Here is a 24,515-nt window from a genome sequence, read left to right as displayed (position 1 = left end):
AAAAAAAAGTTTCACTAAATATTAAATTCCAGTTTTGTTAATTAAGGTCTATGTTTACTAAGAAACTCTTATGACATAGTTCCTTGCGTTTATGTTATAATGCTGATGAGAGTTAACTGAATTATTAAGGGGCTCTCTAAGTTTATTTCTAAAACTTATGTCAGTTATCAGTCTTTGGATAAGGGTCAGAATCTCCATGGTCTACAGCCAGGAGATTAACACCAGGCTACAGTTATTTAACAAACTAAGTCAGAGGACCTGGGACATACTAACTGTACTTAAAACAGGGTCTCAGATTCTTACTTATGGTCCTATTGATACTGCTAGCTGCATTATTTCCTCTTCTGTCTGCTTTGTACAATTGTTTCTTGCATTAGGAAATGTGTGGCTGAGCCTCTGATAAAATGATGATATGCGATCAGTGAGGGTAACGGTGAAACTCTAGCTATGGGAAGAAGCAACAAGAGGGAATGTTTTCACGGACCATAGAGGCTGCTGAGACAGGTGATCCAGCGTCTCTTGGCTCCTGTTTTTTGGGTTAGTCCCGTAACACCGCACTGAGTGGCCTGTCAGCAGAATCTTTGCCAGATTTAGGAATGAGCATTCCTAGCACCATGGGAGGAAATGGACATGAAACGCCCCCAAAACCACGGTCAAATTGCCACGAAGGGGCCGTGCCAACTGAAAACCAGCACTTGCCGTCTGCCTCTGCTAGGACTCAATCAGGACCCGCTGCAGCGGCTGCCCTTCAGCAGCCCTGAAGGGCACTGAGGGGGGAGATCGGGAACCGGGCATCTGCACTCTGGGGAAGCTGGCAGAACAGGCCTTCAGATAGTCAGATGCTCTCAGTAAAGGTTCTCACGAGCCCAGATTCTTGCCTCTTCTCATGCCTAGAGGAGCACTAGAGTCAGTAACAGTGACAACTGCTCTGACTAATATGTGAATTAATATGTGAATACCACGTCAGCAGCTAGAACCTACTTAGACACAACTAGACAACTGGCTACCAGGCTACCGGTCTCCTTGAAGTGCCTGCCAGGTCTAGACTGGGAATCCAGCTTATTCTCCTGGGAAAAATTGTGATTGATTTTTCACATTACTGTTCAGGTTGTCACTCCTCCAACTACTGGAAACTGAGCCTGTCACACCGTCATCAGTCACTCCGGGCTAATACAAGACATTGAAAGTATGTAAGACCACGCCAAAGGCTCCGTTCCTTTGCACAGGGCACCACCCGTGCTGACTCTGTCTGGACCAGGCTCAAAATTGCTGAAAAACGTAACCTGATTCTCACTCCTGCTATAGCTCCTGCTCACAATAATTTGTGATAATTAATCACAGATCTTTGGCCCCTGACCTTTTAAATCCACTTGTTATGTTTGTCTCTTTCAGACTACGATGGTTTCACATCAAGACAATGGTTCCAGCTAGTCTTCGGAACAGATCCTGTGGGGATAGCAACAGAGGTCACCCTGGGGCCCCTGAATGAGACAGGACGAGAGCTCCATGACCCCAGCTAGGTAAGGTCTATGAGCCCCATGCCATCCTGAAGAAGCTACAGAAGACAGACCTTCGCCCTTCAGCCTCCCAATAAAGATTTTTGGGGTTCATGTTTCTCAGCAGGATTTGACGTAGGAGATAGAGGGGCCTCTGGGCTGGACAGTTGGTATTTGTGTGGAGTGAAATTGAAGCTTTGTTCTCACTCACACACTCCAAGGGCAAATCTAGTGGCAGAAGCTGAAGTCTGTGGGAGTAAAGAGATACGGGGCCCACTCCTGAGGTCAAAGAAGACTTCTCTGTACAAGGGCAGGAATCCTCCTTGATGGCCAAAAAGGGAGGGGCCCCATCCCATAATAAGTGTGGACATGAACCCACAGGCCTTGTGGGGGATCAATCTTAGCAAATGTCATGCCCACATCTTGGGGAGGGTGCAGGGACCAGTCAGATGTGAAAAAAGAGACAAGGTAATTGCTCAAAGGTGACCAAAGACCCGGAAGGATGGTCCTAAATGAGGGATTTACATCACCTCTTCCTGGGCTCCTCCGCAGGACACACATACTTCTCTCGGTTCTTTATCTCTGAGCTGCTTCTCTCTTAAACACCCTGCGTTTCTCTATGCTCTCCAAGATGCTATGCTGTGTCGATAATAATGGACTTCTATACGTATTTATGCTTCTTGCCTCCTTAAAATATTCTTGGGTTCAAACCAGGGAACGACCGAGGGTCACTTTGCTTCTACACTCTGGCCACCGGCAGTCTCGTGGCTGGCAGTCCTGCTTTTCATCCAGGGCACCCTGGTTCAGCTCCGGGCAGGGAGCCAAGATATCTATCCAGGCCTGCTCACTGCTGTCTCCCCGAGATCACGATCGTATGTTTTCTGTCACCATGGCTGGAAAAGACGCAATTTCATTGCATATTGTGGTAGATAATATCGCCCTGTGTGTCTGTACTGCATCTTTTCTATCTGTCATCTCTCCTTCTAAGCGTAGGTTGCTTTGCTCTCTTGGTTATTGAACCTAGAGCTGCCGATATCGCTGGGGTGTGGCTGTCTTCTAAAATATTATTTTTTATCCAGCTCTCTCTGCAGGCATGGAGCCCAATCACTGAAAGTTTATACACATATATGATTTTTTTAATTTATTTTTTATTGCTGGATAATAGCTCTGAAATTTTCTGTTAGTTTCTGACTAAGGTCTTGCCAGCTCTAATTATATGTTATCTGGGGTTGAACTGATTTATGATGTACGGACCTTAGTGAGCAGCAGATTCAGGCCCTAGTGTGGAACCAGGCCTTAGCCTTGACCAGAGTCAGGCCTAATTGAGGACCAGACTCAGGCCTAAGTGTGGACTAGAGTCAGGCTGTAGGGTGGGACAGTATGAGGCCTCAGTGAGAACCCCAGTCAGGCCTGAGAGTGGCCACTGTCAGGCCTCAGTGTGAGCCAGAGTCAGGCTTAACGTGGACCAGTCAGCCCTGAAAGTGGACGAGAGTCAGGTCTTCAGTGGTTTAGAGTCAGGCCTGAGTGTGGACCAGAACCATGCCTCAGTGTGGAGCAGAATCTGTACTGAGTGTGGACCCGAGTCTGGCCTGAGTGGGTACAAGAGTCAGGCCTTGGTGTAGACCAGAGTGAGGCCTAAGTGAGGAATAGTCAAGCATCAGGAAGACTCGGTTCCACACTCAGGCCTGACTCTGGTCACACTCAGGCCTGACTCTGGTGCACACTCAGGTGTCACTCTGGTCCCACTCAGGCCTGACTCTGGAAATACTCAGGCCTGACTCTGGTGCACACTCAGCCGTGACTCTGGTGCACACTCAGGCCTGACTCTGGTGCACACTCAGCCCTGACTCTGGTCACACTCAGGCCTGACTCTGGTGCACACTCAGCCCTGACTTTGGACCAGGCTAAGGCTTCACTCTGGTGCAAACTCAGGCCTGACTCTCGTCCACACTCAGGCAAACTCTGGTCCACATAAGGCCTGACTCTGGTACTTACTTACCCTGACTCAGGTCCATCCTGAGACCTGATTCTGGTGCATGCTAAGCCCTGACTCTGGTCCTTATTTTGGCCTGACCCTGGTCCACTCCTATGCCTGTCTGTCGTACTCACTTAGGACAGACTCTGGTCCACACGAAGGCCTGACTCTGGACCACACTAAAGGCTTAGTCCTGTCCACACTAGGGACTGATTGTGGTGCTCACTTAGACCTGACTGATACTCACTTCAGCCCGACCCTGGTCCACTCCTATGGCTGGCTGTCGTACTCACTTAGGCCTAACTCTGGTCGTCGTTAGGACTGACTCTACTACCAGTAAGGCCAGACTTGGGACTCACTGAGGCCTGGCTGTGGTGTGTACTTAGGCCTGACTTGGTCCACACTAAGGCCTGGATCTGGTTCTCACTATGGCCTCGCCTGGTCCTGAGTTAGTCCTGACTCTGGTACTGACTTAGGCCTGACTCTGGTCCACACTCAGGCCTGACCGTGGTACGTGCTTAGGCCTCACTCTGGTATGACTCTGGTTTTGACTTAATCCTGACCCTGGTAAAAGCAACTGTAAACATCTGCTGGGCAGTTAATACCCACCAGCCCTCGTGTGTGCTCAGTCGCTTCAGTCGTGTCCAACTCTTTGCGACCCGATGGATTGGCCCGCCAGTCTCCTCTGTCCATTGGATTCTCCAGGTAGGAATTCTGGAATGGGTTGCCAGGCCCTCCTCAAGGTATCTTTCTGAGCCAGGTGTCCAACCAGTGACGTCTCCTGCCTTTTCTGCATCTCAGGCAGATTCTTTACTGCTGAGCCACCTGGGAAGGCCCTCACCAAGCCTGGGTACCTTTTAAACAAACAAACAAACAAAAACCTACACTCAACAACTGTTCTCTGAAAGGTAGTGGACAAAGAGCCTAAGACCCAAATCACTAAGGCCCCACCTTGCACCACCTACCCAGAGGCTCCACCTTGGCAGGGCCCCGCCCACCCCGCCCTGCTTCTCCACCTCTTTCCTCCCCAGGGTCCCACCCCGCTCTCCCCTCCCCAGGGCCCCTGCCCCTCCCCTCCCCTCCCCTCCCCTCTCCTCCCCAGGGTCCCACCCTCCAGCACGCATGTGCAACTTTTCCCTCACACTGATCCCACCACAGAGGCCTGCGGTGCGTGTCCACACTTATTATGGGATGGGGCCACATGGTCTTCTCAGCGCCAAGCAGCCTTCCTGCGCGTGTGCAGAGAGGGAAGCTCTGCTTGTCCTCAGGAATGGGCATTTTATCTCTTGACCCCAGCAGGGCTCAGCTTCTGCCACTAGCTTTGTCCTTGGAGTGTCTGGTGAGAACAGAGCTTCAACTTTACTCCACCTGACAGACTCCAGCTTTCCAGCCTGGGGGCCCTTCTATCTCCTACCTCAAATCCCTCTGAGAGACATGAAAAATAAAATTGTTTAGGATAAAATGGCTGGATGGCATCACTGACTCGATGTACATGAGTCTGAGTGAACTCCAGGAGTTGGTGATGGACAGGGAGGCCTGGCTTGCTGCGATTCATGGGGTCGCAAAGAGTCAGACACGACTAAGTGACTGATCTGATCTGATCTGAAGGCAAAGAAATTTACATAGACTGTTATCAAAAGCCACATTCTAAGAAAACTTTATTCTCTTAATAGGGAGAGAAAACCAAATCCCATTCTGGTCACAGCTTACTATTAATCACAAAATTTATTTACCTAATCAAATTCAGTGTAGTCTTAGAGTCCTGGCCACATATAACATTATCTTCCCAATATTCAGTTCAGTTCAGTCGCTCAGTCATGTCCGACTCTTTGCGACCCCATGGACTGCAGCACGCCCGGCCTCCCTGTCCATCACCAACTCCCAGAGTTTACTCAAACTCATGTCCATCGATGTTCCTTTCGATCATGTCCATCCCAATGTTGCTTTAATGCAAACCTTGAACTCCTGGATTTCTGGTTTCAGCACCAAGTGGTCTCGCAGGCAGCAGTGAGCCGTCCTGAACTGAATGTGGGGAGCCCGGATGAGAACCAGGAGTCCTCACTGCCAGACCAGCAGGGGCCAGAGGCCAGAAGCAAAGTGACCCTGGGTCTTTCCTCTGCTTGAAAGCAAGAATATCTCAAAGAGGCAAACCCTGTAAAAACAGATACAAAGTTCACTATTAGGGACAGGGCAGAATGTCTGGGCAAGCACACAGAGAAGCAGTTTATTTATTTAAGACAGAGACTAAGTACCACACACGGGGTAAGCAGTGCCGGAGTCCTGGGTGAGAGCCCAGTGAGAGGAGACTTACATTACTCACACAGGACGCCCTTCTGGGCCTTTGTTTACATTTGGAAAAAACGTATATCATATAATACCACTCCTAGGTGGAACCTAAACATGGATACAAGTGAACTTCTTTACAAAACAGAAACAGCTTCACAGACTTAGACAATAAATTTATAGTCCCCAAAGTGAAATGTGTGTGTGGGGGGGGAGAGAAACTAGCAGGTTGAGAATAACATAAACACACTACTATTTATACTTCTAGAATAATCCACAAGGACCCGCCACAGAGCACAAGAAACCCTCTCAAAACTCTGAAATAACCTCTATGGGAAAAGAAACCGATAAAGAATATATGTACTTCTACGAATAAATGAATCAAGTTTCTGTACAAGCCATCACAATGTAAGTCACCTGTAAACTACAATTCAAAAACATTTTTTTAAAAAAGAGAAAAGAACTGCTGACTCTGTTCCCTTCTGGCCTTGGGGACCTGGGCTGGTGTCACATCCCTGGAGTCTGAGCAGGCTTGAGTCCCCAGGCGGGACTGTCCTGGGGCTGAGGGCGCTGGGGAGGGTTTGCCAGGCAAACAGCCCCCCACTGCCCCCCCACCCCTTGGACTTGGACTGCCTGTTCCCCTCTGCATGAGCCTACAATCTCCAGATCCAGGGGACCCTCCTGCAGCAGAGCCAACCCTAGCGCCCCCAAAGGATGGTGGGGTCTCTGGGCTGGAAGAGCTTTGCAACGTGCTGTGGGCTCCCTGTCTCCTGGTGGCAGGGTTCCCACCTCCAGCCTCCTTCCTTAGGGTCACCCCACTGAGAGGACAGCTCCTTCTGCAGAGTGGTGTGGCAATCGTTGAGATCTGTCGGGGGATAAAGGCTCAGAGAGAAGAAGGAAGGAGACACAGCCTTGGGTGTATCCATTCTTATTAACAACCCAGAACAGGACTTGCCCTAAGGCTCTGGTGGGCATGAAGAAATGCTGCCACCTTGTGGCCGCTTTTGGTAACATCAACTGAAAAACCTGCGCTGATGGGCACTTAATATTCACCAGGCCTGCTCGGACCTAGGAAAAAAACACCTGTCCTCAACTAATGCCCTCGAGTAGGTCCTGGAAAAAGAATTTAAAGCAGAGCAGACGGTCCAGAGGCCAACCTTGAGAGGTCAGTTTTACTCACACTGTTTTTTTAAAAAATCACATGAACGGCCTTCACATCATGAAATCTTATAAAAAACCCAGATCAAAACTACAAGGAAGTATCAGCTCACATTGGTTAAATGGCCTTTGTCAAAAAGTCTACGAACAGTAAATGCTGGAGCGGTTGTGGAATAAAGGGAACCTTTCTACACTGATGCTGGCAAAGTAAATTGCTAACAACCAGTGTGGAGGAGAGGGTGGAGGTTCCTTAAATAAGTGAAAAATGATGAAATTCACAGTCCCTAACCACTACAGAAAAAGACATTTCAAATCCATTAAAGAACTAAACTGAGGGACGATTACTCTAACCCTCTTAAGGAAAATACAGGCAGAACACGGTTTGACACAAATCGCAGCAAATTGTTTTTGGATCCACTTTTAGGATAATGAAAAATAAGACTCAACAAAAGGGACTTCATTAACTTCAAAAGCTTTTGCACAGCAAGGGAAACTCAAAACGAAAGAAAAACACAACTCTGAACATCAGGGGGAAAATGCAACCGAATTTAAAAGCAACGTATTCATCTCCAAAACATGCAAACAGCTCCTGCAGCTCAACAGCAAAATACAATCAACCTAAGAGAAAAAATTGGCCAAAGATCTAAATGGATGTATCTTGAAAGGCGGCATCGAGATGGCCACAAAGCCTATGAAAAGATGCTCAGCATCACTGTTAGAGAAATGCCAATCAAACTGCAACAAGGTATCAGTTCACCCCCTCAGAATGACCACCCTCCAAAAGATCTACAAAGATTCAATGGTTCAGAGGCTGAGGGGAACAGGGAAACCTCCTACACTGTGGGCGGGGATGGAAATGGGTGGGTGCAGCCACAAGAAACACAGTATGGAGATTCCTTAAAACATTAAATATAGTTACCACCTGATGAAGCAAGCCCACTCCTTCCCTCAGATCTGGATAAAATCACAATTTATTTTTTTTTTTTTTTTTTTTTTTTTTTTTGTATTTTTGTAATTTCCCCAGTTTATTTGAGAACAATTTTTTCTGACATATATTCATATGAATTTTAGATTAGTTATTTCAAAGTGTGCACAAATTATGTATATTTCCCTATAACCAGGCACTGACAAAACAATACTTAATATATTGATATTTAAGCATTCCAACATAAAAGGACTTTTTCCAACTTAATACTTTTCCCACACAAGGTGATCTGTAATTGACATTCAGGCAATTGTACGCATGTAGAAGCAGACAGTCCCCAGCTGACCATAATACAAACCAGCACACACGTCCTTCTCCGGGACATAACTACATTTCCAGAGGCAAAGGGGTTCCAAAGGGAACACATAAGGTGACTTCCTTATGTAACGAACCACACAGACACAAACTAAGAAGGAGTGAAGGTGCTGAGGAGGAGTCCCACGACCCTCGCTCCTTCCTGTCCTGAGTGCGCGCGCCTGGCAGCTCACCGCCGCTGGGCGCCGGCCAGTGGAGAGGCGGTGCGGCAGGGCCCGTCCACAGCGGGGGGCCGGGGGCGTCTCACTTCCCTTCACGATGGTCTACTGTGCTGCTCCACTATTTCGACGGTTCCACTCTTTTTGTAACTGGGGCATAGTGGGAGGTTTAGCTAGTCTAAGGAACTCTTACCCCACATAAAGATTTTTTATTTACTCTTTCGCCAAACACAAAGACTGATTTCCATCTACAATTATTTTTTCAGGTAGGAAACAGTGAGTCAACTGAAGAGAGGGCTGCGGCCTTGGCTCGGAACGGTGACACTGTTGACACTGGACACACGGCCTGGGGGGACGAGCCTGGGCCACAGCGGGACGGCCGGTCAGCGCACCTTCTCCAGGAAGGCCCTGCAGCACCGCACGCACTGCTGGTAGACGGTCTCAAAGTCGGCGTCGTTGCCATAATAGGGATCTTCAATGATAAGTTGTTTTTGTGGATCATAGCTCCCGAGCAGTTCGATTTTCGCTCTGCAGTTTTTAACTTGATTACTTTTTCTATTCAAATCTCTCAGATTGCTCTCATCCATACATAGTATATAATCAAAAGTGACAAAGTCTTCTTTGGTAACATTATCTGAAATGTTTTGATCAGTTACAAGTTTCCTGAAAACTGCTTCTGCGATGGGCGATCGACAGATGTTACCCAGACACACGAACAGCACCGACTTGGTCACCTGCTCAGCCATCTTCCCCTAAAATCACAATTTAAAGTGATACCTGCTCCTCTGTTTTCATGGCAGCACTAGTCACAAGTTCCAAGACAGAGCTTCAACCAAAGTGTCCATCAATAGAGAGAAATGAACAGGAACTGATCCATCTAGACGCTGGAATACACTCAGCCATCAAAAAGAACAACAACAAAAATAATGCCATTAACTGCCGCACAGATGGACCAAGAGGTTTATCCTACTCAGAGAAGTCAGGGAAAGAGAAATATTACATCACTTACAGGTGCAATCTGTAAGTTCTTTCAAGTGAACAGATTTATAAACAGAAATAGACTCAGACTAATAAAACTCACCTATGATTATTTCAAAAAAGGGAAGGGTAGGGAGACATTAAGAAGTTGGAATCACCGGAAAGGCGGCCGCCCCCTCGCCCGTCACGCACCGCACGTTCGTGGGGCGCCTGGTGCTAAACCATTCGTAGACGACCTGCTTCTGGGTCGGGGTTTCGTACGTAGCAGAGCAGCTCCCTCGCTGCGATCTATTGAAAGTCAGCCCTCGACACAAGGGTTTGTCGCTCCGGGCCGGCCGGCGGCACGGGCCCGGCCCGGGGCGGCGGCGGCGGTGGTGGTCCGTGCCACCGCCCCCCTGGCTCTTTTCCCTCCGCGGGCCCCGCCTCTACGTGGGCGGGCGGCGGTGTGTCCTCGGCCCCGGCCCCGGTCCTCGGGCGGTCGAGGGGACGCCGCCGTCCTCCGTGGGGCGGGGCGGAGGCTCGCGAGGGAGAAGGGGGGGGCGCCCCTGGCGGCGCCTCCCGGCCTCGGGGCGCCGCGCCCTCCTCCGCTTCCCCGCCGCGGGCCCTCGCCCGCGGGCCGGGACGGGGGGCGGGGGAGAGGCGTGGCGCGGGCGAGGGTCCGGGGGCGTCGCAGGGCGGCCACGCCGTCCCCCTTTCCCGGGGGGGACGCGCGGGGCCGGGGGGCCGGTGGCGCGCGCCTGTCGCCGCTGCCGCACGCGTCCGCGCGCGTGTCCCCCTTCCCTCTGCCCCGGGCGGTGGGGGGAAGGAGGAGGGCACGCGGGCGTCGGCGTGGCCCTTGCGCTCTCCCTTTCTTCAAAAAAAGAAAAAAAAAAAAATAAGAATAAAAAAAAAAAAAAAAAAAAAGAAGTTGGAATCAACATACATACTGCTTACTATCAGATAATCCAAAAAAACCTACTGAATAGCACAGGAAAGTGTACTGAAAACACTGAAAGAACCTATATGGGAAAAGACCCCTACAAATAAGAGAATAGACATACATTTATGTATAACTGAATCAAGTTCTTGTAAACCTAAAACAAGCCCAACAGGTATCAACTGTATTCCAACAGAAAATAAACACTAAAGTCGAACCAAAAGCGGAGCATGAAGAAATGCTGCCGCCTTGTGGCCACGTCTGGTAACAGCAACTGAAAAACCTGGGCGGATGGGCACTTGGTTATTTACCAGGCTTGCAGGGATTTACGGAGAAGGCGATGGCACCCGACTCCAGTACTCTTGCCTGGAAAATCCCATGGACGGAGGAGCCTGGTAGGCTGCAGTCCACGGGGTCGCGAAGAGTCGGACACGACTGAGCGACTTCACTTTCACTTTTCACTTTCATGCATTGGAGAAGGAAATAGCAACCCACTCCAGTGTTCTTGCCTGGAGAATCCCAGGGACGGGGGAGCCTGGTGGGCTGCCGTCTCTGGGGTCGCACAGAGTCGGACACGACTGAAGCGACTTAGCAGCAGCAGCAGCAGCAGCAGCAGCAGGGATTTAATGAAAAAAACACCTGTCCTCAATAAATGTCCTCGGGTGGGTCCTGGAAAAAGAATTCAAAAGAGAGGGCAGACTGTCAAGAGGCCAATCTCGATATATTAGTTTTACTCACACTGTTTTTTTTTTTTTTTTTTTAATCCCATGAAAAGCCTCCACACCCTGCAATCTTACCAAAATGCAAATCAAAACTATGAGGTATTGCCTCACACTGGTCAAAAATGACCTTTGTCAAAAAGTCTACAAACAATAAATGCTGGAAGGTTTTGGAGAAAAGGGAATTACTTCTGCTGCACGGATGCTACCAAGTTAAATTGTTAGGAGTCCATACAGAGGAGAGGGTAACAAGATAACAACAAGATAACAGCGAATGAAATTGTGACATTCCCTATCCTCATACAGAGAAAGTAACTTCAAACCAATTAAAGAGCTTAATGCAGGGACAATTACTCTAAACCTCTTGAGGAAATTACAGGAAGAACAAGCTTTGACATAAACCATAGCAAACCCTTTTGGATCCACTTTTAGAATAATGAAAAATTAAAACTCAACCAAAGAGTTGATTTTCTCTAACCTCAAAAGCTTTTGAGGTTTTGTTGAGTTGAGTTTCTCGAACCTCAAAAACTTTTGCACTGGAAGGGAAACTGTAAAACCAAACTAAAAAAAGAAACCCTTGGAATGGGGGAAAAAAGTTTGGAACTGAATTTAGAAACAAGGAATTTATCTCCAAAATATGAAAACAGCTCATGCAGCTCAATATATATATATTTAAAAAATCATCCCATTAGCAAAAATGGACCAAAGATCTAAATGAGCATTTGTCCAAAGAAGACATCCAGGTGGCCATATAAAGCACCTGAAAAGATGCTCAGCATCACTAACGATTGGAGAAATGCAAATCAAAACTGGGCCACGGCATCACCTCACACCCCTCAGAACAGCCATCCCCCCAAAGATCTACAAGGATTAAATGCTGCCGAGGGCGAGGGGAACAGGGAATCCTCCTACACTGTGGGCAGGAGTGGAAATGGGCGGGTGCGGCCACGAAGGACAACAGTATGGGCATTCCTTAAAACACTAACCATAGACTTAGTACACGATCCGGCAAGCCCACTCCTTGGTTAGATCCGGAAAGAACATTAATTTAAAATGATACATGCACCCCTCTCTTCAGGGCAGCACTACTGACAATACCCAAGACAGAGCATCAACCAAAATGTCCATCAATAGAGAAATGAAGAGAAAACGGTTCATTTGTACACCGAATACTCTCAGCCATCAGCAGAACGAAAAACTGCCACAGGCAGCAGCATGGATGGACCGAGAGATTTATTATACTGAGTGACGTCAGTTAGAGAAGGAGAGAGATACATCACTTACAGGGGGAATCTATAAATTCATTAAATGAACTAATTTATAAACAGAAACAGGCTCACAGAAAACTCACTTATGATTTTTTTTTAAAGGTAGGGGAAGGAAGACATTAAGAGGTTGGGATTAACATACTCACTGCTTATTATCAGATAGATAATCCAAAATAACGGAATAGCACAGGGAAGTCTACTGAACACACCGAGAGAACCAATATAGGAAAAGAACCCGAAAGAGAATAGACATACGTTCATGCATAACTAAACCAAGTTCCTGTAGACTTAAAACAACACATCGGAAATCAACTCTACTCGAACAGAAAATAGACACTAAAAACAAACAACAAAAAACTCAACAGTGGAGCAGGAAGAAATGCTGCCACCTTGTGGACACTTCTGGTAACGACTGAAAAACCTGTGCTCATGGGCACTTCACATTCACCATGTTTGCGGGGCTTAGAGCTCTGTAGCTCAGACGGTAAAGCGTCTGCCTGCAATGCGAGAGACCCGGGTTTGATCCTTGGGTCAGGAAGATCCCTTGGAGAAGGAGTTGGCAACCCACTCCAGTATTCCTGCCTGCAAAGTCCCATGGACAGAGGAGCCTAGTAGGCTACAGACCATGGGGTCCCAAATAGAATAGCTGGACACGACTGAACGACTTCACTTTCATGGGGCTGTAAGGAAGAAACATCTGTTCTCAACAAATGTCCTTGGGGAGATCTTAAAAAAAGAATTTGAAACAGGGCAGTCGGTCAAGTGGACAACCTCGAGAGGTCAGTTTTACTCACACTGTTTTTTTAAAAATCATATGAAAATATTTCAACATGGCAAAATCTGAAGAGAAATGCCAATCACAACTCACACAGGTCAGAATGGACATTGGCAAGAGTCTAAAACCAATAAACGCTGGAGAGGGTTGTAGAGAGAAGGGATCCCTCCTACATGTTGGATACTGGCAATGTCAATTGTTAACAGCCAGACTGTAGGACAGTGCGGAGGTCTCTCAAGTGAAAAGAGAATGAAATTACCACACTCCCTGAACCCAGACAGAAAGAGAAACTCCAAATTGATGAAAGAGCTCAAAACAGGGCTGATAATCTCAACCTCTTGAGGGAAATATAGGTAGGACAGACAGACAGACCAAACACGCTTTGATATAAACAGCAACTCTGTTTGGATCCACCTTTTAGAGTAACGAAATAAAAACAAAACTAATTTTTGGGGCTCCAGAATCACTGCAGATGGTGACTGCAGCCATGAAATTAAAAGACACTTGCTCCTTGGACGAAAAGTTATGACCATCCTAGACAACATATTAAAAAGCAGAGACATTACTTTGCCAACAAAGGTCTGTCTAGCCAAAGCTTTGGTTTTTCCAGTAGTCATGTATGGATGTGAGAGTTGGACTATAACGAAAGCTGAGCACCGAAGAATTGATGCTTTTGAACTGTGGTGTTGGAGAAGACTCTTGAGAGTCCCTTGGACTGCAAGGAGATCCAACCAGTCCTTCCTGAAGGAAATCAGCCCCAAATATTCACTGGAGAGACTAATGCTGAAGCTGAAACTCCAATACTTTGGCCACCTGATGTGGAGAGCTGACTCATTGGAAAAGACCCTGATGCTGGGAAAGATTGAAGGTAGGAGGAGAAGGAGACAAAAGAGAATAAGATAGTGGATAGCATCACCAAGTCAGTGGACATGTTTGAGCAAGCTCCAGAGTTGGTGATGGACAGGGAAGCCTGGAGTGGTACAATCCATGGGGTTGCAAAGTCAGACACGGCTGAGCGACTGAACAACAACATGATTATACAGTGGAAGTGACAAGTAGGTTCAAGGGACTAGATCTGATAGACAGAGTGCCTGAAGAACTATGGACAGAGGTTTACAACATTGTACAGGAGGCAGTGACCAAAACCAGCCCCAAGAAAAAGAAATGCAAAAAGGCAAAATGGTTGTCTGAGGAAGCCTTACAAATAGCTGAGAAAAGAAGAGAGGCGAAAGGCAAAGGAGAAAAGGAGAGATATACCCATCTGAATGCAGAGTTCCAAAGCTAGCAAGCAGAGATAAGAGAGCCTTCTTAAGTGAACAATGCAAAGAAATAGAAGAAAACAATAGAATGGGAAAGACTAGACATCTCTTCAAGAAACTTAGAGATACCAAGGGAACATTTCATGCAAAGATGGGCTCAATAAAGGACAGAAATGGCATGGACCTAACAGAAGCAGAAGAGATTAAGAAGAGATGGCCAGAATACACAGAAGAACTGTACAAAAAAGGTCTTAATGACCTGGATGACCACAATGGTGTTGTCACTCACCTAGAGCCAGACATCCTGGTGTGTGAAGTCAAGTGGGCCTTAGGAAGAATTACTACCAACAAAGCTCGTGGAGGTGATGGAATTCCAGCTGAGCTATTTTTCAATCCTGAAAGACACTGCTGTGAAAGTGCTGCACTCAATATGCCAGCAAATTTGGAAAACTCAGCAGTGGCCACAGGACTGGAAAAGGGCAGTGTTCATTCCAGTCCCAAAGAAGGGCAATGCCAAAGAATGCTCAAACTACTGCACAACAGCGCTCATTTCACATGCTAGCAAGGTAATGCTCAAAATCCTTCAAGCCAGCCTTCAACTGTACGTGAACCATGAACTTCCAGATGTACAAGCTGGATGTAGAAAATGCAGAGGAATCAGAGATTAAATTGCCAACATTCATTGGATCATAGAAAAAGGGAATTCCAGAAAAACATCCACTTCTGCTTTATTGAGTACACTAAAGCCTTTGACTGTGTGGATCACAACAAACTGTGGAAAATTCTTAAACAGATGAGAATACCAGACCACCTTAGCTGCCCCCTGAGAAACCTGTATGCAGATCAAGAAGCAACAGTTAGAACCGGACATGGAACAACAGACTGGTTCCAAATTGGGAAAGGAGTATGTCAAGGCTGTATACCATCCCCCTGATTATTTAATGTATATGCGGAGTACATACTGGAGAGAAACTCTAGTAATGTAATAAGTGATGAAAGAGGTTCATCCCAAATTTAGTTTAGAAAACAGGAAAGGGTTTATACAAGAAAGATAAGTGAATGATGTTAAAACAAAAAGTAACGAAGTATTTAATCAAATCTAAATAAATATCAAAGAATGTATAAGAAAGCATTTCATCAATACCTCTTTTCTGAAGTTCCTGGAGGAGAATTACTATAGATAGTAATCCATAGTTAAGACAGATAGAAAATTGATATGTTACTCTGCATCACCAGACAAAAGGTTGGTGTTTCAGTTCAGTTCAGTTCAGTCGCTCAGTCATGTCCAACTCTTTCCAACCCCATGAACCGCAGCACGCCAGGCCTCCCTGTCCATAACCAACTCCCGAGTCCACCCAAACCCATGTCCATTGAGCTGGTGATGCCTTCCAACCATCTCATCCTCTGTTGTCCCCTTCTCCTCCTGCCCTCAATCTTTCCCAGCATCAGGGTCTTTTCAAATAAGTCAGCTCTCCGCATCAGGTGGCCAAAGTATTGGAGTTTCAGCTTCAACATCAGTCCTTCCAATGAACACCCAAGACTGATCTCCTTTAGGATGGACTGGTTGGATCTCCTTGCAGTCCAAAGGACTCTCAAAGAGTCTTCTCCAACACCACAGTTCAAAAGCATTGATTCTTCTACGCTCAGCTTTCTTTATAGTACAACTCTCAATCCATGCATGACCACTGGAAAAACCATAGCCTTGACTAGACGGTTGGTGTTTAGAAAGGTATAATTATTAGCAATGTATTCTGGTTCTATCAACATGATTTGAGATTATTTGAAAACCAAAATGAATGTAATGCAACTGTCAAATTATGCTTTGTTTCTAATGTATGTGAAGGTTGCTGCCTCAAAGATAAAAGGACCCCTTCTATCCTAGGGAGAAGTCATTTATATTTATTCTCCATTAGAAGATTAACTGCAATGTAATGTGTACACTGAACATCTAAATGGCGGTGTTTGTCATTCATGTGAAACATCCCTATAGGTCACCATGATGTAAGTGTTCAGGAACTAATTCTATGTATCAAAGTAAGACAAAATTCTAAATTTTCAATAGTTATGTCATTTGCTTATTAAGGATAAGATAATGAGAGTTCACTGGAATCTTAATGTATCTTTATCGTATCAACTGAAGTCATGAATATTAGTTGACATGCTTGGGATAACGACATCTCTGATACCATAGTATGCGAAAGCCTTCCCAGAAAAGTCATGTAGCTTGTTACATCTTGTTTATTAAATGATTAGCCTCCATTTTGTAACCATAGAAGTCACAATTCTCGGATCATTGTAGCAGACAAATGAATATTGTTGTCTATGCTTGTAAATCTGTATTTTAATTAAGGTCACACAGTGGATTGTAACAGGTTTTATTCTATGTGTGATATTCATATATGTTAATTAATAAAATTGAATGGTTTCTGGTGATAAAGTTGATGTGTAATGAATGGTTAATGCACCACCAACATTAACCTCTCCCACCTTCTTTAAGGCTACGGGGGAGCGATTGTGACAATAAACCATTAGGTAGCACAGAGGGATGGCATCTGTAACAGTTAGTTTCCTTACTGGCCTTAATCCTCAAATAATGTCACATATTTTCCAAAATTTCTACAATGTACCTTCCCCCGCCCCCTCTCTGTAACTGCAGGGACCCTGTGACGGTTCTAATAAGAAGGACCATACAGAGTACTGTTGAGAGCCTCCCTGACTGCTCCGTGCTGTTGCTGCCTCAGCGTCTGCCTGGGGACCAGGCAGCCTGCAGGTCCTTGAACTCACACCAGCCAGTCCTGTGAGCACGTCCACTAGGTGACCCCCTTCCTTGAGACCAGCAGTCTTGCTGAACCCCAGGGTCTACTGCACAGGCCCCCCTTCAATGACACCCTCAGAGCTCACCAGAATCCTGCTCCTCTTGGTTTGAATGGACCCATCCACGCTCAGCCTGGGGAGCCCCCAGCACTTCACCCAGGGTCCCTTAGAAAGGCCTGAACCCCAAGTACTGGAGCTTTCTCTGCTTGGTTCTAGCCTGACCTCTCCAAGAAATTCCTGACCTAAACCCTTCCCTCCTGAGAGGTCTCAGCTGTGCTGAGTGTGAGGGCTGAAGCTCAGGGCTCCTGAGTGTAGGTCTTGGGGAAGAAGCATCAGAACAAACAGGGAGCTTGCTGAAGACTCATTTCATGGCCCCACCTCAGACCTGCAGATTCATAACCTCTCAGAGTGGGGCTCTGACCTCATGGGATTGTATACACTGAACTGGTTCAGAAAGAATCTTTGGCCAAGTGGTTTTCCACCTGTTTCCCATCAGGGTCACGTGACCAGTGGTGAGCGATAACTTCCCCGGTGCCCTTCCCACAGAGTTCTCTCTCCGTCCTGTGGGAGCATCAGTGTGGCGTGTAGGAAGTGCTCCAGGGGATTCTAAGGGGAGGCCTGGGTTAAGGACGTGGCTCCTGGTCCATTTGTGAGAGCTGAGGCCTGGCTTCAGTCCAAGCAGAGGCAACAAGTTCTGCTCTGCATGAGCTTTAAAGGGGCAAGTCAGTGCAGCCCACACACCCCATGTTAGCAGAATTTGGGGGACTTTATATGAAGAAAGAAGAGTAGACAACAACAACAAATTGATAGATTGGTCTCCACGGAGGAGCTGATTGTCCTGAATCTCTCCTGAGACAAAGGACAGGAGAGGTTGGCGTTTCCCGCTTTTCAAGGTCCTTCTGCCTGTGAGGGTGTTGGGAGCAGGCGAAGGAGCTGTGCTGGTACCTCTGAAGGTGTAATCTCATGACGCTGAGGTGATTCCTCCACAGTCTTGATGCGAAAACGACCCAGGGCAGCAGGAAGAAGAGGAGGAAATGGCAGCTTCTCAGGTGAATGTCCTGATCCAGGTTAGAGGCTGTGTCTGCTTTTTCCTCCTTAAATGCCCTGGATTGAAAACATACAACTCTTTAATTCTCTTTTTCTGATATTCTTGCCTGGTGAGGTGGTTTTTGACTATTAAATACTGTTTTTTCTTTTATTTTTATGGGTCACAATCAGGCTCTTCTCTCTCCACGAGCCTCTTCTCCTTGTCTGCCTCCAGGCTCCCTACAGGGCATGAAGCATTCCCAGTGTGAATGAACAACTTTCAGTTTTTCAAAATATTCCCTTTTCGAAAGACCGACAAGGGAAGGTATTGATGTGCAGAATTTCTGTTGGGATGGGGTGGGGTCGCAATGAGTCAGACAGGACAGAGGGACTGCACTGAACTGAAACAGGATGACCTTAATGGTCTAGAGTTCCTTAGAGACTTTTGACAAAAATCTGACTATTCTCTACATTGGTAAGAAAGGTCTATTATTTAAATGCGCTATTAGGGATGCAGAACTGGGGAGGTATTTTTGGAGTAAAAATGCAGAAAAGTGAAATTTTTTCAAGATACATTGACATTTCCTTATTTTTGCCGAAAGTACCTGAGCAGTGACCACGTGTCTTCTTGAGTGTTTCTCGCACGTGACACCAGTTTATCCCATAACACCTGATGGTCACCAATTCGGGTGTTTTCTGCTAGATTCCCACACCATCAAGTTCCATTTTTGTCTCTTTATCTTTAAGAAAATCCTGGCAAGATGTGGTGAGGGAGGTGCACAATCCAACACAGCTAAGGCGGAAACTCCATTTCCTCCTAGTGTCTCTTTGCTGCTAGTTGGCTTTGAAATATGAACACGCAACAGTGTTCAGGAGAGATACTGAGTTTTGTAAGGAGAGGTTTCCATCAGTCAAGTCAGACCCTTTTCGCTTATAGGTTATTAGGAATATTGAGAATAGTTCCCTGTGCTATGCAGCAGATCCTTGTTGGTTATTTTGTGTATACTAGAGTGTATATGTTAAACCCAAAGTCCTAATTATGTTCATTTTTCTAATGAGCAGGTCCCCTTTGGAGGAAAGGAAGAATCCCGGTGCTAGGTGTGAATGAATGAAGCGGATGACACAGGTGAGAGGTCCAAAGACCACAGAGGAAGCCAGACGTGTGCAGATGGTTTGGGGAGGCCTGCTTCACTAGAATGAGAAGCCTGGGTTTATGTCTGCCAAAGAGGGACATGACCGGCCCCGTTCTTCTGCTGTTTCATCTCCATCTTCTTCAGCTCCAGTGGGTTTTCCCTCAGTTTCACTGAGAGCCAAAACCTTCCTCCTGGTCTATGAGGACCTGCATACTCTCGCTGCTTTGGGGGACCTAGGAAAAGCTGCTAACAGTTCTGACAAACTCTGCCTTAAGGCCTTTCCAAATTTCCGTCTCTGCCTCAAGTCAGAAAAGAGTTGTGGAGCTCTGGGATTAGTTGACAAAATTCCAGAAATACTGGGAACAGATATATGCTTCCTGCTTTCTAATTTCCAATGGAAACTTCAAACATGGCTCTCTGAAGTTCATTCTCAGTCCCTGAAATCATAAAAGGTAATCCCCAATTTCTACCTCCCAATTTTTTCTTCTATAAACAAATTTTAGACATTTTTAAGTGCATTTACCCCAACTCATCAGTGCTAAAACCATTTAATATATCTATTAACTCACAGAAATATTTTTTACTGTTCTTTTATTTTGTATTGAGGTATAACCGGTTAACAATGTTGTGATAGTTTCAGGTGGGTAGCAGAGGGCCTCAGCCGTCCATACACATGTATCCATTCTCCCCCAAACTCCCCTCCCATCCAGGCAGCCACGTAACGTTGAGCAGAGCTCCCTGTGCAGGACAGTAGGACCTTGTTGGCTCTCCATTTTAAATATAGCAGTGTGTACATGGTGATCCCTTATGGAGAATTGATATTTATTTTTCTTGAAATGTTGGAATTTTCCAGTTAACTCATCTACTCCAGGGATTTTTTTAAATTACTTTTTTACTCCTATTAATAGTTGTAGATGTGTTATAATTTTTTAATTCACTCATGCTAACATCTAAGGTGTTCTCTGATTCTAAAAATTGAATCTTCCTTGGAGGTATTCAAGTTTTTGGTATAGTATCAGTCATCATAACCTGATAGAATTACTTTTTGTTCTATGTAACATGTACAGTGCCATTATTTTTACTTCTGATCTTCTTTGCATACCATCTCTTATTAATATAGCTAAGGGTTTGTCAATATTGTGTACAACTGTAAAGCATATTCACTCAAGGTACTAAGTGGGATCTTGGTTATTTGTTATCTTTCAGCGATGTCTTCTCATGACACCCAGGGTTTGTTCCTAAAGAAGCCGTGCATAGGAGATTCATGTGTAATGTGCTCAGAAATTCTGAGAGCTCTCAGCTTGGAAATGTGTACTTAATGAAAGACTGGGAAAGTAAGGGGGGCTGTGAAGGGCCAAAAGGATGTTGTTTTAGATGTAACCAAATCGGGACAATTATTCATGATGAAAACATGATTGCCAAAAGAAATTGAGGATATGCATCAAATTGGGAAAAATTCCATTTGAAGTCAATAAGTTCTGCAGAAAAATATGTTTTTGTAAGCAAGAACCCACATGATTTAAAAAAAAAAAAACAAACATATTCTCTGGTGTGAAATTTTGAAAACATGGAAAGTCATCTAGTCTATGCTACAAATAATCACTCAAACCAGTATGAATATAGGTTTGAATTAAACAGCCAGTCATACATGTCTGAGAGCCAGAGATTTGAAAATGAAGGAAGAAAATCTCACTATGATCAGTTTGAGAGATCCTTTAGTGAAGGCTCATTATTTTTCCACCAAGAAACATTTTCTCCCTATTCCAATATCTGTAATGTCAATAATAATGAGACAGTCTTTATCCAGCTGCCGTCATTCAATGGGTATCATAGTACAGATAATGCGGAACAACCTTCCATGTGTAATCCCATGAGTGAGGCCTTAAGCCAGAGCTCCACCTTCAATAATTACAACAGTATTTATGATGGAGCCAGAATCTACCCATGCCTTGAACCTGGGAATCACTTTGACCAAGACTCAGGTCTCATGAATCATCAGAGAACTCTATATTCAGAGAACCATAGTGATGAATGTAGAAATGTCTTTTATCAAAGCTCAAATCTTATTACAGATGGGAATATACATATTGAAGAGAATAATTACAAATTTAGTGAATGTGGTCAAGTTTCTAACCAGTCATCAGAACTTACTCAACATCTGAGTATTCATGCTAAGGAGAAACACAGCAAGTGGAATAAATGTGGGAAAGTCTTTCCTCAATTATCAAATCTAAATAGACACAGGAAAATCCACACCGGAGGGAAACGTAACCAATGTGCAGAATGTGGCAAAACCTTCAGCAAGCCCTCAAGCCTTACTCAACATCTCACTGTTCATACTGCAGAGAAGACTTACAAATGTCCAGAATGTGGCAAAGCCTTTAATCAGAGCTCAAACCTTAATCGACATAGGCGAATCCATACTAGGGAGAAACCATATAAATGTCAGAATTGTGGGAAAGCCTTTAACCAAAGTATAACACTTATTCAACATCAGCAAATCCATACTGGGGAGAAACCATACAAGTGTAAAGAATGTGGCAAAGCTTTTATCAGTTGCTCAAAGCTTAATCAACATCAGAGAATTCATACTGGGGAGAAGCCTCACACATGCAGAGAATGTGGGAAAGCCTTTAATAGTTGCTCACATCTCACTGTGCATCAGCGAATTCATACTGGGGAGAAGCCTTATAAATGTACAGAATGTAACAAAGCCTTTAATCATCACTCAAACCTTACCCGTCACCAGAGAATTCATGCTGGGAAGAAACTATACAAATGTACAGAATGTGGCAAAGCCTTTAATCAAAACTCAACCCTTACTCAACACCAGCGAATTCATACAGGAGAGAAGCCTTATAAATGTACAGAATGTGGCAAAGCCTTTAATCGAAACTCAACACTTACTCAACATCAGCGAATTCATACTGGAGAGAAGCCTTATAAATGTACAGAATGTGGCAAAGCCTTTAATCGAAACTCAACACTTACTCAACATCAGCGAATTCATACTGGAGAGAAGCCTTATAAATGTACAGAATGTGGCAAAGCCTTTAATCAAAACTCAACACTTATTCAACATCAGCGAACTCATACTGGAGAGAAGCCTTATAAATGTACAGAATGTGGCAAAGCCTTTAATCAGAGTTCAAACCTTAGTCGACAGGTGAATTCATACTGGGGAGAAACCATACAAATGTAAAGAATGAGGCAAAGCTTTTAATTGCCACTCAAATCTTACTTGCCATAAAATAATTCATACTGCCAAGTAGTCTTACAAATATAAATAATAGGACAAAGCCTTGAAGTGAGCCGTCACCTCACTCAGCATCAGAGAGCGTGTGCTGGAGAGAGACCCTACAAACGTAGTAAGTGATGAAAGAGGTTTGTCCTAAGCACACACATCAGAAAATGCCAGAGAGTTCATACTGGGAAGAATGCTTAATGCTGTAAAAAATGTACAAAATGAATTTAAAAACTCAGGTCTAAATAAATATCAGAGAATTCATCAAAGATAGCATTCATTCAATAACCCTTTTCTGGTATTACTTTAAATCAGGATATTATAGAAAATAATCCAAAGTGAAAACACTTAGAAAAATTATTTGTTACTTGGACCATAGGATCAAGGCAAGAGATGTTGGACAACATAATTATTATCATTGTATCCTTATTCATATTGACAGTATGTGAAAGTGAAATTTAATATAACTCAACTTTCAAATTACTATGTGCTATACCTTTAGTGTGTATGTGAATATGCTTTTTTAAAACTAATATTCTTGATCTTTGCTGCCTCAAAGTTAAAACCCTTCTATAATAGGTGGAAATAATTTTTATCTACTTTTTTATGTACTATTAAGGATCCTCTAATGTGAAATGTACAGTGGAAGTCTAAATGGAGGTGATGATTGTCATTGTTTAAAACATCCCTCTACGTCACCGCTAGGTAAGTGTTCAGAGAATAATTCTTTGTATTAAAGTAAGACAGAGAGTCGAAATTTTAAATAGTTGTGCCAATGGTTTTTTATGGATATAAAGATGGCAGCTCACTGAAATCCTGATGTATTTTTATAACAGCAATAACTAGAAGTCATGAATTTTAGTTGACATGGTAACAATCAGGAAATCTTCACAGATACCCAAGAAAAATACATGTAACCTTTTCCTGAAAGGTGATGTAATGAATGTACATCCTTGTTTACTAAATAACTGCTCTCTCTGTTTTGTAAACCATAAATATCACATTTCTCTGACCACTGTATCACAAGAACAAGAATGTTTCCAAATGCTTGTAATCTGTATTTTGATCAAAGATTATAGAGTAAACTTTGGAAAGTTTTATTTAGATTATGTGTGAATTTACTATATGTTAATCAATAAAAGTGAACGGCTTTTCATATATTAAACTTGATGTATATTTGAAGAAGTGTTCTCATCAGTAACAAGCTTCCAGGTGGTTCAGTGGTAAAGAACCTGCCTGCCAATGCAGGAGACACAGGAGATGTAGGTTTGATCCCTGGGTCGGGAAGATACCCTGGAGAAGGAAATGGCAACCCACTCCAGTATTTTTGCCATGGGAAATCCCATTGACAGAGGAGGCTGGTGGGCTCCAGTCATGGGGTTGCAAAGAGTCAGACACAACTGAGCATGCACATACGTATTCCACCACCAGTGTTAACATTAACACAAGCATTATCATCCCCCTGGGGTTTTTTAAGTCATCATTAACTGATGGTGACTAGAGAGTATCTGTAACACAGTAGGATGACATCTCATGGGGCTTCCCAGGTAGTGCTAGTGGTAAAGAATTTGTCTGCCAATGCAAGAGACATAAGAGACGCTGGTTCGATCCCTGGGTCCAGAAGATCCCCTGGAGGAGGGCAGGGCAACCCATTCCAATATTCTTCCCTGGAGAATCCCATGGACAGAGAAGTCTGGCAGGCTACAGTCCATGTGGTCACAAAGGGTCAGACACGTCTGAAGTGACTTAAGATGCACAGAGAATGACATCTCATAATAATTCCCTTTTTCTACTGGCAATAACCCTCAAATAACTTGAGATCATATTTTCCATAAATGGTACAGTGTGTCATTTTCCTCATTTTTAACTACTGGGACATTATGATGGTTACAATATGGATTGCCTAGGAGTATTGCTGAGAGTTATCTACAGTGCTCCATGATATTGCTGCCTTGGCATCATGTGTATGGACCAGAAGCCCATGGGTGCCTTGCTTTGACACCAGTTATTCTC

At 44.7% G+C, this 24,515-nt stretch overlaps 1 protein-coding gene and 1 pseudogene across 2 annotated transcripts in view; one reads left to right on the top strand and one right to left on the bottom strand.

The window, feature by feature from the left end:
• Positions 1-23,523, top strand: part of LOC113876121 (zinc finger protein 91-like) — a 43,733-nt gene extending 20,210 nt beyond the window's left edge. Inside the window, 2 exon segments of the mRNA XM_027514979.1 lie at positions 21,513-22,423; positions 22,673-23,523. Of these exon segments, the coding sequence (XP_027370780.1) occupies positions 21,513-22,423; positions 22,673-22,703 (942 nt within the window). The 3' untranslated portion in view covers positions 22,704-23,523.
• LOC113876122 lies at positions 8,025-9,118 on the bottom strand (annotated as a pseudogene). Its single transcript, XR_003506424.1, has one exon. The product of XR_003506424.1 is annotated as a low molecular weight phosphotyrosine protein phosphatase pseudogene (transcript).
• Positions 23,524-24,515: the final 992 nt, after the last annotated feature.

Source organism: Bos indicus x Bos taurus, chromosome 18 (genome assembly GCF_003369695.1).
Source record: "Bos indicus x Bos taurus breed Angus x Brahman F1 hybrid chromosome 18, Bos_hybrid_MaternalHap_v2.0, whole genome shotgun sequence".
Lineage (NCBI taxonomy): Eukaryota > Metazoa > Chordata > Mammalia > Artiodactyla > Bovidae > Bos > Bos indicus x Bos taurus.
Note: the sequence above shows the minus strand (reverse complement) of the source record. Positions and strands in the feature narration are given on the sequence as shown.